Source organism: Meleagris gallopavo, chromosome 22, assembly GCF_000146605.3.
Source record: "Meleagris gallopavo isolate NT-WF06-2002-E0010 breed Aviagen turkey brand Nicholas breeding stock chromosome 22, Turkey_5.1, whole genome shotgun sequence".
Classification (NCBI taxonomy): Eukaryota; Metazoa; Chordata; class Aves; order Galliformes; family Phasianidae; genus Meleagris; species Meleagris gallopavo.
Window position 1 is genome coordinate 10,125,105 of NC_015032.2, and position 15,531 is coordinate 10,140,635.

Below are 15,531 nucleotides of genomic sequence, written 5' to 3' on the forward strand. Positions count from 1 at the left end.
TGCCTTTCTGGCCCTGTAGATATTTAATGCACAGATTGGGTGGACAGAGACTCATTAGGGTATTGTCCTGGTAGTGAGAGAAAGGAACTCAAATCCTTTGGAGATGAAGACAGAGTTGAGTTCAACTCTTTAGTGTTTTGCCTGATTACTTACATTTGTCTAAGAATGTAATTCTTCAGGGACAGTCCTCTGCATGCAACTAACAAAACAATGTGGAAGGATGATAAAATAGTGGGAATACCAAGTGTTTCACCTGTACAATCAGTGAATATACAGATGATATAGTATATCCAGGAGTTTGGCTGATGTAACTATTATACTAGAGTAGGAAAGAAGGACACTCACCCTATCCTGGGCTCGCTGCAAAACTCCAGTAGAGTGGATCTCCAGAAGAGATCCTTCCCCACTGGCAGTCAGCTCTTAAATGGGCCCAGGAGGGGTGCAGCCAGGCTCCACCCCTTCCTGCAGCACAGGCAAATTGCCTTCACCTGTGCTCCCAGGGCTGACTCACTGCTCGCCTCAGGTGGTCAATCAGAGGTTCAGGCCATAATTTAGCAGTTCCCATACAGTCGCCCTTCCCGGGATTAGGGGTTTGGTAACGCTTATCTCGCTATTATCCATGCACTGGTAAGGCTGAGGAGCCTCTTCTGAGGAGCTTCTGATGTCATGGGAGGTTAAATGTAGGAAACCTGAGCTGTGATGAATTGTGAACCTCTTCAAGGTCAGACTGGGCATGTGTTTTGGACCTGAATGCTGAAGCCCTGCAATTGTGCTAAGGCAAGCTAGAGGAGTGTCAAACTACATCAATGTAATCCTTAATGATGATATTAAACATTGTGTATTTATTGCCAATATAGTAATTAGTCATAGCCAAAGAGCAACATGCATTTGGCAGTATAGAAGTTGAATGGAGACAACAAAGGTGATCAGGGAGATATGCAGTCACCTTTATCTCAAGAAGCTAAATAGCTTTTTCAGGCCCGAAAAGGTGTTGATGGATAATACTGTTTAGGTATATGGTAGCTGTGGGGAGCGTGAAAAGGAAATGATTGGCCTCTACTTCAAAAACATGGCCATAGAGGATGATCAAAGGACTTCTTCTTCATTTCAACTTAAATAATGGAACCTCTGCGTGCTTCTAACCTGTGCGGAGGGTTTATGTTGGCAATTTTGTATTGATACAAAACTGGAAGTGGCTGACACACAGAACACACTTTTGCTCCATCCAGCAAGACCTAGTCAGGCTGGAGAATCGGGTGGGAAGAAATTTAATGAACTATATCAAAGGCAAGTGTAGAGTCTCACATCCGGGCAAGAACAAGCGCAGGTACCGGTACAGGTTGGGGACTGACCTGTGGGAGAGCAGCATAGGAGAAAGGGACCTCGGGGTCCTGGTGGACAACAGGATGAGTGTGAGCCAGCACCGTGCCACAAGGATGATTGAGGGAGTGGAACATGGCCCTTATGAGGAAAGGCTGAGGGTGCTGGCTTTCTTTATCTTGGAGGAGACTGAGAGGTGACATCATTAATGTTTATAAATGTGTAAAGGATGAGTGTTAGGAGGATGGAGCCAGGCTCTTCTCAGTGACTTCCAGTGATAGGACAAGGGGCAATGGGTGCATGCTGGAACATAGGAGGTTCCACATAAATATGAGAAAAAACGGTAAGGGTAACAGAACACTGGAACAGGCTGCCCGGAGAGCAGGAGTCTCCTTCTCTGGAGACGTTAAAAGTCAACTTGGACACGTTCCTGTGTGACCTAATCTGTGTGTTCCTGCTTCAGCAGGGGGATTGGACTAGATGATCTTTGTAGATCCCTTCCAGTCCCTGACATTCTGTGATTCTGTGTAATTTCAGGAAGCATTTAGACAAGCTAAGTAAAAGCGTCTGCTAATAACTATTAATGGCGATAGTCTGCTTGCAGTGTCTGATATATGATATGTCTAAGCTTTGACTTGCCTTAAACTTGAGTATGTGTCTGGGGGATGGCCTATTCTAGTCACTCTCTTTCCTAGGCTTTTCTGTTCTGACTTCTGAAAATGTCAAGATGTTGAGTGAGATGGATTCTTAGGTCTGTCCCAATATGATGCTTTGTTTGCTATGTGAATGTGGAACAAAATGATAGATCATACTTACAGATCTTAAAAGCAATAGATAGTAGATGCTTTAGAGCAGACTTCGTTGTTTCCAGTGTTTGTTCACCCTTCTTTTCACTCTCTACTTGCTCTCCTGCATTAACAGTGAGCTTTTCTGGGGGGCGTCTGTGTTTTTCTAGAGGGTTCTAATAACTGTCAAAAGGGCAAGATGATTTACCTTGTTATTCTTGTCCCTTTCCTATAAGTGCCACTTTGCATTACTGCATTGATGTATTAAAGGCTAAACATGAAAAATCTGAGGAAAGGATCCCTGTGTCTCTTCTTAAGAAATGCCATGGATGGAAGTAATTTGCTTCCATCAGTAAACATAGTAGGCTTTGACTAATAGGCTCTTTCTGTCAGAAACCAGATTTATTTTCTGCATATTGAGACAATACAGATGGTGGTTAACGTGAATTCATGGAACTGCCCTGTTTGATGAGCCCCAGCTGGGTGACACTGGTTAATTTAGCCAATTAACCTGTTTTAGGCTAGCTCATGGAGTGGTATCTCCATGCTGAGGAAGACAGTGGTGTATTGCACTGGAGGATACTGTCCATGTGTTACATGAGAAGTTGGAGAGGAGTGGAGCTATGCCCTTCAGCTATTGTTAGAGAGCAGAAGTTCATTTGCCTGTAATCAGTCAGTCCTCAATAGTGTTTGGATGATTTCAGACTTAAAGTGGTTCTGTATTTTACAGCTAAATGCAGCTATTTTATAGTACTACTTTGTGTTTCCTTTCTATCTGATACGGTGTGTGTCTCTCCAGCTGTCCAGTGTCTATCAGAAAGCATTCTGTGCTGTACTTGCCAGCACTGGTGTCTATGTAGGAAACTGCAGCAGGACAGAGAACTCATCAGACTTTGCAGTCTGTTGGACTGGTCTTCCAAGACTGTGGCACAGGTTTCTGTTTAAAGGGTGTTTTGATTTTTGTATATGATAAATAGTATTTTTTGCCTATTTCTTTTTCAGCTGGTGTGATTAAAGATACTGGTCAAAGAGGCAGTCAGTCTTTCTTTCCCTTTATTCCCTCTGTTGTTTACTAAATGTCACAATTCCGATCCTAACAGCTGTTCCTGTTGCTAAGCATAGCTGTACTTTCTGGTCTTACTGACAGGTTGGTCTTTGTATCTTCTGCTACAGCCCCTTTGATGCAGAGAACCTGTTCTTGTCGCCTGGAACCACTGCCAAGTTTTCTGTGGGTAGCAGGAAGAGCTCTTTGTACAACTGGACCCCTCCAAATACTCCCAGCTTCAGAGAGAAGTACTACCCGGTGAGTATGCAGAGGAAGGCAAAATGCAAAGCATAGATCTGGAATCTACGATTTGTAGATTTGATTAGGCTATTGAAAATCACACTCAGAAATGTGAAAACACGACATTCCAGAGCCAGAGTGGGTTATTTTTATTTTTACTCCTATTACTTGGAGCTTCATTTTAGATTCTGTAGAAGAAACGAAATCCCTGTGAAATATTTCTCTTGGCAGTCAGAATGGTAGGGATCTGGGCACATGTTCTAATAGTCTATGGTGGGAATTGCACTAGGAACCAGTCTTGGTAGCCTTAGTGCAGAACATTGTCTTAGAATTGCTGTGTAGAACTAACTGCCTTCTTCCTCGACTTTACTTTCTGACAGGTGTAGCCCAAGGGAGTAGAAAAAACCTTTCCATGCTTTCTGGAGGGTTGTTTTAATGTAATGGTTGTACTATATATTCCTGTCAATTCTACCATAGATCTTATATAGTGATAACACCATATATACATTCTCATAAAATCAGGTCTAAGTCACATTTGGCACCTCACTAAGGCAGCAGAATGTGTTGTCAACATTAGAAAGGCTTAAATGTAGGGTATGCTGGACTCTTAAAAATGAATCTTTCCTCTAACCACTGCATTCACGTCTTGTCCTGAGCTGATGTGACAAGAAAGATGCTTTGCAACGTGCTCTTTCCAATCCAGTTTTACACTTGTCCTGGTAACTTTCATCTGATAACATGTAGTTATTATTTGAGTTACTACAGGCTTCCCATCAAGGTAGTTGATGTCCCATTCCCGTCCGTGTTCAAGGAGCATTTGGACAATGCCCTTAATAATATGTTTCAAATTTTGGTTAGCCCTGAAGGGCTCAGGCAGTTGGACTTTGTAGTCCCATTGCAACAGAACTGTTCTATTCTTCTTCATTTAATTCATTCAGTAGGCTCTTACCACATTGTTACAATGGTTTCCTCTGTCCAGTCTATGCAGCATAGTTCCTCTGTGCAGAATGGCCCAGTGGTTTTTGATGAGTTTGAGTGCGTGTGTTTTTAAGAACAGGAAACCATGGTTCTTCATCCTGGAGGGCATGTCATGCTTCTCGGCTGTGTATGTGCTCACTTCTTATAAATTTGTTCGCAGTCTGTTTTGCAACAAAGACAGAACCAAGGGGATGTAAGTGGTGAAGCTCAGCCTCCTAGCATATTGAGTTACTTGGCTGCCTGTGATTTTGGTATACATGAGAGGAGTAAACCTCACAGTCCTGCAGAGACAAGTGAAGGAGACTCATTCAGCTCTGAGGATCAGAGAGGGACAGAATCCAGAATTACACTTCCAGCTCTAGACCATAGGACATTGCCATTGGTGATTATTCAAGAGACTTGTGCAGAAGAGCAACATCCTCTTCCAAATCATGCAACTCTAGATATTCTGAAGAAGACTCCATGTGTGGACACGTTTTCAAATAACCCATCTAGTTTTCTGAGTTGTGGAAAAGGCGGTAGAAGTTTAAACCAGACCAGAAATCGCCATCTGACAGAACAAGAAAGCATTAGCCAGAAAAGCTTGAATACTGCAAATGATGTAAAACTGGATGGATGTACAAAGTCAATTGACAAGACTCTCCAAGAAGTGTTAAATTTGCTAAAATTCCATGGTGTTGGTCAAGCCCAGCTGGAGAAATTGGAATATCAAGTTTTAACTCTGAGGGATAAATTAAAGGTATGGTAATGTTTTAACACTGGTAGGTGATATAGTTTTCACTGTTATTCCTAAGAGGTAAAAATTTTGCGACCCTGTAGTGGGTTTGACATCCGGTTGTATCAATGGCATGTTCCCAAAAAATAAGCCTGGCCACCAGGGGTCAGGCACTAGTCAGAAAAGACAGTCTCCAGAGCTGACTGCACAATCGTGCTGTGCTGCCTCTCCACGGGATGGTGGCCAAATGCTATGCAGAGGTCAGTAATCTGTCAAAAGAAATTAAGAAACTACAAGTAGTCAAAGTGGAAGCTCATCTGGGTTAAACACAAACAGGATCTGGACTGCATGTCAGAGTCCCTGTATTTTGTTTCTAATTTATTTACCACACAAAATTTCTCATGATCACCTAGTCTTTGTAGGCAGATCAATCTGTCAAGTGAATCTTTTAACCATATGTTGTTGGAAACTTTTATTTGGAGGACAGATCCTGCAGAAGAGCTTTCTGCAAGCAGTGGGTTATATTGTAAATTTCTTAGCATCTTAGTCTGTGGACCAGGGCGCAGACTTGGGAGACAAGATGTTATAAGACTTCATCTGGGATCTGAAGTATTAAACGATGTTAACAGTGCTGCACTGACTTGCTGCTTCTGTGGAATCACCTTAGTTATAGGAATTAAAAAAAAAAAAGAACAAAGCAAATATTCCCAGAGCAGATTTTTCAAGGGGGAGAATGTTAGTGGCCCCATGAAATCCACGCTGATGTTTAAGTTCTTGGGTACTATTGTGGTTTAACTTGACAGGTAGCGAAGTACCACACAGACATTCAGAAAACCAACTCTGTCCCAGCTGAAATTAAGACAGATGCTATGGTGTTATGCAGCAGCACCCTCAGTTTGCTACTTCTAGATCTACACTAATGGCAAGAGATACAGAAAAATCAGCTCTTGTACCAAACTTAAGAGATGTGGAAATACAAAGAAAAATACAAATGAAAATGTTGAAGCAGGCTGTGAAATTAATCAGCAACTGTATTTTGGGATCAGTGGTGTACCAACAACTAACTCTCCTAGTATGTTAAGAATAAAATTAAAAAGAAGGAAATTGGTTTGTTATTAAGAGCAATCTGAAAAATCAATCAAGAAATCGTGTAAAATGATTTAATATCTGCAAATAACAATATTTTTCCCTTCATTCTTCAAAAGCTAAGGACACTTCATCACAAACATTCATCTGTGGAAAGTTTAATGGTGGAGACGGTGCTGGAAAGTTTTAACTTTTTAAATGCTGACTGTAGTGCTGATGAGGTTTCATTATTTGGAAGCATAAGAACAACCAGTATCAGGTAGGTGTCTGCAGCACTTCCTTGTAGGTGGCAAGGTAAAGGGGAAAGCAAAGCTGATCCCAGAACACTTACTGATAGACTATGTTTGGCTAAGTACAGATTGTACAGAGGTGCTAATAGTCTGAACATCTAAGATAGAAACAATTTATTTTTTTAATCTGAGATTCATAATTCAGAATACCAGACTGAAACAGCAGGAAGCTTGAACTTAACATATGAAAAACATTGGAGAATGATACCCTTTGGATGTGATGGAATGCCTAATATGCAAGAGTACTACAAGCAGGGTTGTCTGGATAACCTTGAACAGTTCTGCACTAGTGAGGGAGAGAGCTATGTATGTCTTACAGAGCTCTTCTGCCTGTTTTTTTTGAATGTTCTTTTTGTATTCTCCAAGTTGTGTGCACTGGAACTTGTGTTCCAGAGCTGTGACCTGGTCCTGGGAAAGTTGTTACACTCCCAGTGTCGTCAAACTGGGAGTAAACCAAGGGGTTTTGACTCAAATGACCCATTATCTCAAGTCATGCTTTCTTGGAAGCATTTGTCTATTATTGATTCTCCAAAATAGAATTTTCTGGGAGCAGCTGACCTGATATTACTGTTGTGCAATTTATTTCTAGTTCTAGAAATAGCCCTCATGTTTTCTAAGAAGTGTTATCAGTGCACTAAAAAATGCTTTTTGTGTCTTAAATGCCACCTGGTTTATGTTTCTGCAGCTTATTTGAACTTGCCAAAATGAGGGTTGCACTCTAGTGAGAAAGCGTGTCTTCATCCTTATTTGGTAATACAAAGTCATGTTTTAATCCCTTCTTTCCTCTTCAAAACAGCACGTACAACGACAGCACATTTCAGTCCCTGAGCTGTGATATGAAAACAGAAACAAGAGATGTAACTACTGGAGATGACAACTTAGATGTACTTTTAATAACTCATCTGAAGCTGTGCAAAGCTCTTTTGCAGGTAAGAAATATCTCATGGGATTCTGAGGTCGTCGTTGTAGCTGTTGATTTTTGAGTACCGATAAAAATGAACGTGTAGCTCGTTCTTTTTCAAAAGCAGAAAGATTCAGAATAGCATTTGAGTTCCTGCAATGCAGCACTGTATACATGCATGTGCACAGAAGATGTCATGCAAATGTCATTCAACTGCTGTCTTTCTACAGCCTCTTGGTTTCCTTGAACTTCTGGTAACCAAAGCAGGCTGCAGGAGGCTGGTTTGGGTTGAATTTTGTGTTGATAACAGGTGAACAGTTTTTTTTTTTCTTCATTGCGAATGGAAAAACCCCTACCTGCAGGAAGAAACTGGTGGCACTCAGGGGAAAAAAGAGTATTTCTCTCTCTGAGGCCTTGTCCACCAACTAATTCAGGTACAGTGCTCAAAGCAAATTTTGTCCTCTGCTTTGCATGGCCTCCAGAGTACAGTGTAACTTTTAGTACTGATCTGCTTCACGATTGTCAGTGGATGAGGCAGACATGAATCTCAAATGCTGGACAGTCTTTTCCAGTAGGATGTCACTTTATCTTGTTCTGCTCAGCAGCTTTGTGCTCAGAAACGAGGCCATGGTGTGATGAGAGACGTGGTCTTTGGAGAGAACCTGTGGTTTTCTTACAAACTTTAGATATGTGCTTCTATGAAACAAATATTCATCTTGAGCTTGATGCTGCCTTTGTTTCAGCTACTGAGATGAGCATGTTGCATTTCAGAAACTGAGGTCACCAAATGTAGCCCAGATTGTCCAAGAGAATGTTTTGGAAGAAGTGTCAGAGCAGCTGCGAGTCCTGGGGGATGTCTTGGATATGTCTGTTGAAGAACGTGAGTAAATGTGTATTGCCAGGGGATGTGAGAGGTACAGGGAGAACTTGAGCTTCCCCAGACACGTCAGAGTTTCATTTTAAGTTCTCTACAAATATTCACATAATTTAAAAAGCTCTTACAGATAATTTCTTTTTTTTTTTCTTTTTTCTTTTTCTTTTCTTTTTCTTTTCTTTTTTCTTTTTTTTTTTTTTTTTTTTGTAGAAAACAGGTCATAATTTGTTTTCCTTTTGTAAGGAAATAAAAAATTGAAGTCTGGTTCATGAAATAGCTGAATGGTGTGGTATGTCTTAGAAATAGGGGTGTGTTACAGGCAATGGAATTTGCAAAGAACAGCAAAATAGCATTAATAAAATCTTTTAAATGTATTATTTTACTTAGCTTACTAAGCTGTTTAGCTTTTGTATGCATTACAAAGAGTAGTTTGGTGTACAGTGATCCTGCCCTACTCTTTCCATTAACTGCTGGAGAAAGCAAAACAGTAAGAGCACAGTGGGAGACTTCGAAGGCTTTTGTTCTCATCTTTGTAATGTGCAGCGAAAGAAATACAGATTCTAGCTGGAAGTATTTGCTGACACATTTTATCTGAAGGATGTGAAAATAGAGGGATCCTCAGAGCAAGGCTCAGAAGAGCCTGTAGCACAACACGGTCGAAGTGCAGGAGACCTGAAAGCAGAACAGAAGTTCAACCTCTCTCTGAGTAGAAGAGGTGATAGGGGTTAAGTGATACCAAGAAACTGCAGGATATTGCTTTTATAAAGTGTTTGATGGAAGAAAGTCTCCGTCAGCCTATATATGGAGGTTCCATATTTTCCTCTTGTGAAGGCACTAACGAAGAACCTCTAAAATGCTGGGAAGTTCTACCTCTTGCTGGTGGAAGCGAAACAGTTAAACTCACAGAAAATTCCTTTGCAACTTGACTCTGATGATAGGGAAAAATGAATGATGATCCAAAGGGCAGTAGAGCTTTGCTAAGGCATCTCATTTAGGTCTCCTTATGACAGTTTGAGGCCGCAATCCAAGCTTGCTGAAATGGGTGCTCATAGACATTAAAATATGGACAGCAAACCTCCAGCTGTGAACAAAGCATCTATATAATGCAAATTCAGTGTATGTGAACACGTATCTAGATAGGCCGTCTGGTGCCTAATTTCTCATGTAAAATTCAAAATCTGCTAAAGCTCACTAACTTCCTAAAATATGATTTTTCAGTTATTCAGAAGACTAAGAAGAAGAAGCAGTATCTGAAAATCTGGAGTGATGTTGCAGAACCTGGCAGTATCTTCTTAGCCTCAGCAGAAAGATTCCGTCACGTACTGAAGTACACGTTGGCGCTCAAAGTGAAGGAAAAGTACCCTGGCCAATTAGAAGCAGGTACCACTCTGTTCCTTGAACCAAAGGCTGCTTCAGTTGAATCTTATCACAAGAGTGAAAATTATCCTTACGCATTAAAGAAGGTCTTGTTTTGGCAGCTCTGCAGCATTTCCTTTATTCATTTGTTCTTTTCTGCTACTTTCAGTTTTGCAAAGACTGCTAGAGCAGATCGTCACCTGTGATGGCTTCCTGCCTTCTCCATATCTCCAAACAGAACCAGTTACTTTATTCCAATTTTATAGCTACCTGGAGAAACACCAGATTACCAGCCTGGAAAAACACGTAGGAAGACTTGCTAAAGAAGGTAATGACAGCTCTAGGCACAGGTTACTGGTGCAGATCAACTTCCAGAGCAGAGAACAGCCCAGCACTGCACTGCCAATTTGTTTTAATTCCTCTTATGACCACGCAATTTTAAGACAAATAGGGCAGAGATGCTTGACTCTCACATCTAACCAGGTAGAAACAAAACAGGTGTGAAAGAAAAGTTCTGAGGTATACTGAAATTTAAACAGAAACTGGTTCAACAACAATCTACATCTAAATTAAAGGACTTTATAACTGCCTGTAGCCTTGTGTGTCTGTATCCGCAGCGATGACACAGATAATAGCAATAACATTTCAGAGGTTACTGACACATATGAGTTCTCAGAGGCAGCCAGTGTCTTGCTGAACTTAGCCAGCATGAAGACACTTTAAGCTTTGTCTGTGTTAGAAAATTATTTTCAAAATGATCCTGATATTGGCTGTGTCTTTAGTCTTATTTTGGTGGAAATTATTTATCTGTTAGATTGAGGACTTGTGCATCACTGGTGAAAAAGATCTGTAATATTCTCCAAATTCAAATTGCCAATCTAGTGTCTCATTCCTTCTTTCTGAAGAAAGGCATGTTTTTATCAATTGATGCAGCTAGATCTTTCTGAGCTGTTTAAAAGAAATATTATGCTTGATTGTCTCGTCCTTATTTTAGGAATATTCTGGTGGTTGTAATGTCCAAAGGTGCAGAGATGTCTTCCACTGTATGTTGTACCCCACGCACCTGGGTCTGTTAAGGAGCAGGGCTTTGTTGCACGCTGTGAACTAGAGCTGTGGAATAGTAGTCACTGCTCTATGAAACAATGAAAGGGAAAGAAGGCACTTCTTTGGATTGCCATAGGGGCAGTCATCCTGATTTGCTCCCTGCCATACTTAGCATGTTCTTAACCATTTGAACAACTTCACGGGGCTGAAGGAGGCAGAGTTAGAGAGGAGTTAATCTTGTGGAAATGTCTTCGTTTACCACGTCGTGATGTTAAGTCCTTTCACATGCAGTGATGCTAATTGAGGAACTACAGTGCCCTGGGCGGCTGAAGACCCTTAAAAAATTGAAAGGGAAGCGTCTGAATCGGCTCCAGCCTCTACCGCAGACTTTGCGGCTACTTGGGATTTTACAGCTTGATGACAACCACCGCGTCAGCAAAGCAGCCACATCCTGCCTCTCCCGTGCAGCAACAAACAAGAACTTTAGGGAAAAGGTTAAAACTTACTTCTTCTCAGCTTTTCTAATTGGGTGCTGAAATGCATGCTATTTGTTTTGTCTTAAAATAGTACTGTTACCCTCTGTGCACTTCATTAATCTATTGCCTTGAACTGAAACCAACTCAGTGCTCAGGTGATTTTTCTGTAACCTTTATTCAATTTTACACAGATAAACAAAGCTAGCGTTGGTCTGAATTTGAGTGCTTGACTATACTGAGAGGTATAAAACTTATCTTTCAGGCTCTCCTTTTTTACACTGATGTTTTAGTTGGCTGTGATACAAGACTTCAGCAAGCTGCGTGTTTGGCCCTTAAAAATCTCAGAGTAAGTATTTATAGCTCTACTTGTTTCTTGCCGTGTCTGGCAAATTGCTTTTAAATCTGGTAGGGATACTTTTTCGTCTTCCTTTTATCTGGAATTAATGAATTCTTGGCCTTCCAGAGTTCCAAAATATTACTGCTGTTATTAAAAAGCAGCAGGTAGAAGGGGTGTCTCAGTTTAATCTGACAGGCATGGCAAAATGGTAGAAGGGGTGCTTTCTAGTTTCTCCAGCATTACCACAGCAGACAGTGCCTGACTGAGGACATCTGGTGTGAAGGAGAATGAGCAGTGGAGTCGCCTCTGTGCGGAGTCAGTTCTTACTCTTTAACTGTAGAAGTTAAATCAGTTGGTCTTATTTTAATAACCGCTGATAATAGTCAGAAAATAAAAATAGTATTTGTATTGCTATTATAAACAATTGTCTGAATAGATTTAAATCTACTGAACAGCCACAAGTCTGTAAGAAGTTTGCACTCAAAGGATTATTGATAGTACAAACATAGCCATAAAATAGGCCTGACAAGCAAGTCTTACTCTCAAAGTCAGATCTGCTAAGTGAGTGTTGCCATGGCACAACTTTTCAGTGAAGGTCCTGACTGTTTTATGCTAATTTAACAGTACTGAAGCAGGAACTGGGGACCAGAGTTTTAACACTTTTGTATGTCTTGAAAGAGGAGAGAAAGGATGAAACAGAAGTGATATCATGCTCAGAAAAAATAAGTGCAAGCTGATACCTTAGGGGAGAAAAGAAAGATCGCAGTCAGACACAAGAAGAAATGGGAGTTAGTTTGCACGTGTTTACTTTGAAAAAGTGTTCATCAGAATGTTTGCTGATAGGCTACCATTGCACTTCTCTCAAATAGGGCATAGAGAGCATTGAGCAGGTTGCCCACCTGTGCCAATCTGAAACAGAGGATGTAAGGAATGCAGCCAGGGAAACAACGCTGTCCTTTGGTAAGTCTTCATGCAACTTAAAATGCAGATTCCAAAAGGTAGTGTGAAATGGTGCAAAAGCAGAACAGGTCTGAAGCTCTGCTTGTGTTGTACAGCCTGAACACATCGTAGACAATGGAAGCGTTTCATGAACGGCTATTTCATACCATTAAGGGGCCACAAACAGTAACCAGCTTTGTGCCACACATAACAACCAAAGGCTTCTATTACTCTTTGTAAAACCAGATCAAGATTATTGTAGGATAAGGTGCTTTAAGAACCACTAAATTTTTTGAAGGGTGGAGATAAGCACTTAAGTTGCTGCCAGTGCTGCTGGAGTGCTTACTAATGGCAGTATGGCATCAGCGATTTTCCCCTTCTAGCTTTCGTAAAAATGCTATTTGGACCCAAGGGATTAAAATTACACTGGTTCTAGCTCTGTGACATTAGGTAAACTGAAGATCTTTTATGTATCACAGCAGCAACAGAATACTTTGGCCTGGTGATCACCTTTAGCCACCTGCAAGTGGACTGGCTCCTTGTATTTTTCCTATTCCCGTTCTACAAACTGCTCTATTCTGAATACCGGAGGGTTATTAAGTATAGACAGAACTTTTTGTATGTGTTACTTCACCCGAATGCAGTGAATGTACCGTGGAGTTGAGCTGCTAATCAAATCTTGATGTTCTTTGCTACTGGCTGGTATTTGTACTTCTACCGAAGGCAAAGGAGAATTGTCTAGGATAAGTACCTGAAAGGCTTAGCTCCCAGGGAGGATGCAGTTATCTGGGAGATGGTGGTAATTTCCCTGCTCTGTTCTTCCTGAAAATACTTAAGAGTCATGCTCAGTTCTGGGAATCTCCAGACTAACTTCACAGAAATACTAAGAGTCACATGCATTACAAAACACATTTTCCAATTGTGATGCTCCATGTTGTTAATCATGTGGAAATGTTTACAGAGAGCCTCATTATTTTTTAAATTTAGTTTTCCCGTGGTGACTTGTAGCAGGGCTTTGAACGCCACTGCTTTAGAGAGATCTGTCACTACTGAGAGTTCTTGTTAGCTCTGTACAAAGTCACAACAGAAGTATTTTGTCACTATTGCTTCTCTCAGGTTGTTTCTGACTGCTTTGTTTTCCTCAGTATGAAATGTATTTTCTTTCTTCATAGGTGAAAAGGGACGACAAGCCTTTGAGAAAATGGACAGGATTTGCTGTGAATTAAGGGATGCTGTGCAACAGGAGGCTGAAATTGAGATAACAGTATTCTAGTAGTGGAGTATAAGGAGCTAAGTCCTGCTGTCCTCACAGCTACTTATGGGTACCCGAGGGTTTAGTTTTGTTGTTTATCAGCATCTTCTTTACTTACACTCTGCTATGTACATGCTGCCTACTGACAGTAGTTTTGTTTCCAAAGTGGATTGCAATTTAAATCAAATAGACTGGAATCTACTTTTTTTTTTTCTTTTCACTTTCAGTATTGATAATCTGAAATGCTGAAGAAAAAAACAAACTGGGGTCTGTAAGAATGTCAAACCAGGCTGCAGCATGAGTGAAGCCTACATCACAGAACTGACTGGCCCCACACAAACTCAGTTATGAACCATCTGTTCTGTTTGCATTTCTGTAAGGAATGAAATGGTGGTGCTCCAATAGTCCATCCAGAACCTTGCTGACAGCCAATTGTTTACATCAGCTGCCATGTGAATTAGAAAATCTAGCAACATTGCTTGGTGGCTTCTTTTTTTTTTAATAGAATTTTGTTGCAGAAGGAACAATGGCTTGTTGTTTCAAAAACTTTTTTTTTTTTTTTTTTTGAAATCAGTGCAGCGTAGGACAGGCTTGCGCAAGGATCGGCAAGGACAAATAGTGTGTATCCTCTGCAGTTTACAAGGGGAAGTTATTTATCATATTAGCCATGTACAAATCAGATGCCATACGGATAGAGCTGTGTAAGCTTTTTAGGAAAAAAAGCATTTTATTCCTTTAGTCATAGGTCAAGGTTTGTGTGATCACATGCCCACTGCCAGGCTCCTTACTCTGCACTTAGCGTAGGAGAGGGTGGTAACCAGGGCGTGAGGTCTGGCTTCAGGCAAAATACTTGAAAAGGCCTGTGTGTATATATTTTATATACCATACTTCTACTTAGTATTTATTTGTTGGATTTCAAACTTTCTGAACTTCTAATAAAACTTTTGAGACAAATCCTGCACGTGGGTGTAGGAACAGAATGATGGGGAGAGGCGCATCTGAACAGCATTAAGGTTCTGCATACCAGGACAGGGCGTGTGGCCATAATAGTAAGGCCATCCGCCTGGTCCCTATCTGCTCTGCCAGCTTCAGGCTTGTACAGGCCAAGCAGGCCGGGCTGCTGCTGTGCTGTCAGTACTGCCCTTGGAACGTGCAGCATCCTGAAACCCCGCAGCTTTCACTCCTGAGCTCCGAGCTGCGCCGTTCAGGTCGTGCGATGCACACCAAGCTTTAACCACACTTAGAGGCGGTCGCTCATAGATTTCGTAACTCTCCTTTTAATGTGACTCTGCTTTCCATTTATACATTTATTTACAAGCACCGTACAGGCGTTCCCCGCCTCGGAAAGTTCCCCGCGGCCCCGGCAGCTGCCGCCCCTCTTCTCCTCCCCTCGGCTGGAAGGGGCGGTGAGAGGGGAGGTGCGGGCGGCTCTGAGTGCAGCGCTCCCACAGCTGCTTCAGCGCCGCTTCGTGGAACTACTGAAAAATCTCTTCTCGAGCACTTCTCCAGTCGTCGCTTTCTTAAAAATCTAAACAAAAAGGTAACTACGTTAATTCAAGCAGCATGGAAGTGCTGCGATCCTGCAGTCCTCCCCTGGCCAAAGCACAACAACAGAAACTCTAGCACAAACGGAGTCACTGTGTTGTACGTTTTACACCAATTACTGATCCAACGTACTTCAGTGGTGGAGGGGAGGACACACGTGGCAGGGAGAGGCACAGAACAGAACGGGGCACTCCTCTTCCTGAGCTCTGACCTATAGGCGAGCTCTGACAGTAACACTTCAAGCCCCTTCCAGGAAGAGAAGTAAACACTGTTCAGTGCAGATTTGCAAGCAATTCGAAGCAGGCGCCGGCAGCTCTGAGGAAACACACAGCGATGGGACTCGGGTAC

General features: G+C 41.6%; 1 protein-coding gene across 1 annotated transcript; it reads left to right on the forward strand.

The window, feature by feature from the left end:
• Positions 1 to 1,271: 1,271 nt before the first annotated feature.
• On the forward strand, positions 1,272 to 15,527 carry LOC100543226 (RIPOR family member 3-like). The gene is made up of 12 exons (XM_031556605.1): positions 1,272 to 1,412; positions 3,253 to 3,408; positions 4,529 to 5,107; positions 6,289 to 6,428; positions 7,256 to 7,388; positions 8,132 to 8,240; positions 9,453 to 9,614; positions 9,760 to 9,918; positions 10,926 to 11,128; positions 11,373 to 11,456; positions 12,317 to 12,407; positions 13,559 to 15,527. The coding sequence occupies exons 1-12, from the start codon at positions 1,272 to 1,274 to the stop codon at positions 13,657 to 13,659; spliced, it is 2,058 nt and encodes a 685-aa protein (XP_031412465.1). The 3' UTR covers positions 13,660 to 15,527.
• Positions 15,528 to 15,531: the final 4 nt, after the last annotated feature.

Coding starts and splice junctions, on each gene's coding strand:
- LOC100543226 (XM_031556605.1), top strand. CDS start 1,272: ATGAACTATATCAAAGGCAAGTGTAGAGTCTCACATCCGGGCAAGAAC. Junction 8,241..9,452: donor GGATATGTCTGTTGAAGAAC/GTGAGTAAATGT, acceptor ATGATTTTTCAG/TTATTCAGAAGACTAAGAAG. Junction 9,615..9,759: donor CCCTGGCCAATTAGAAGCAG/GTACCACTCTGT, acceptor TGCTACTTTCAG/TTTTGCAAAGACTGCTAGAG.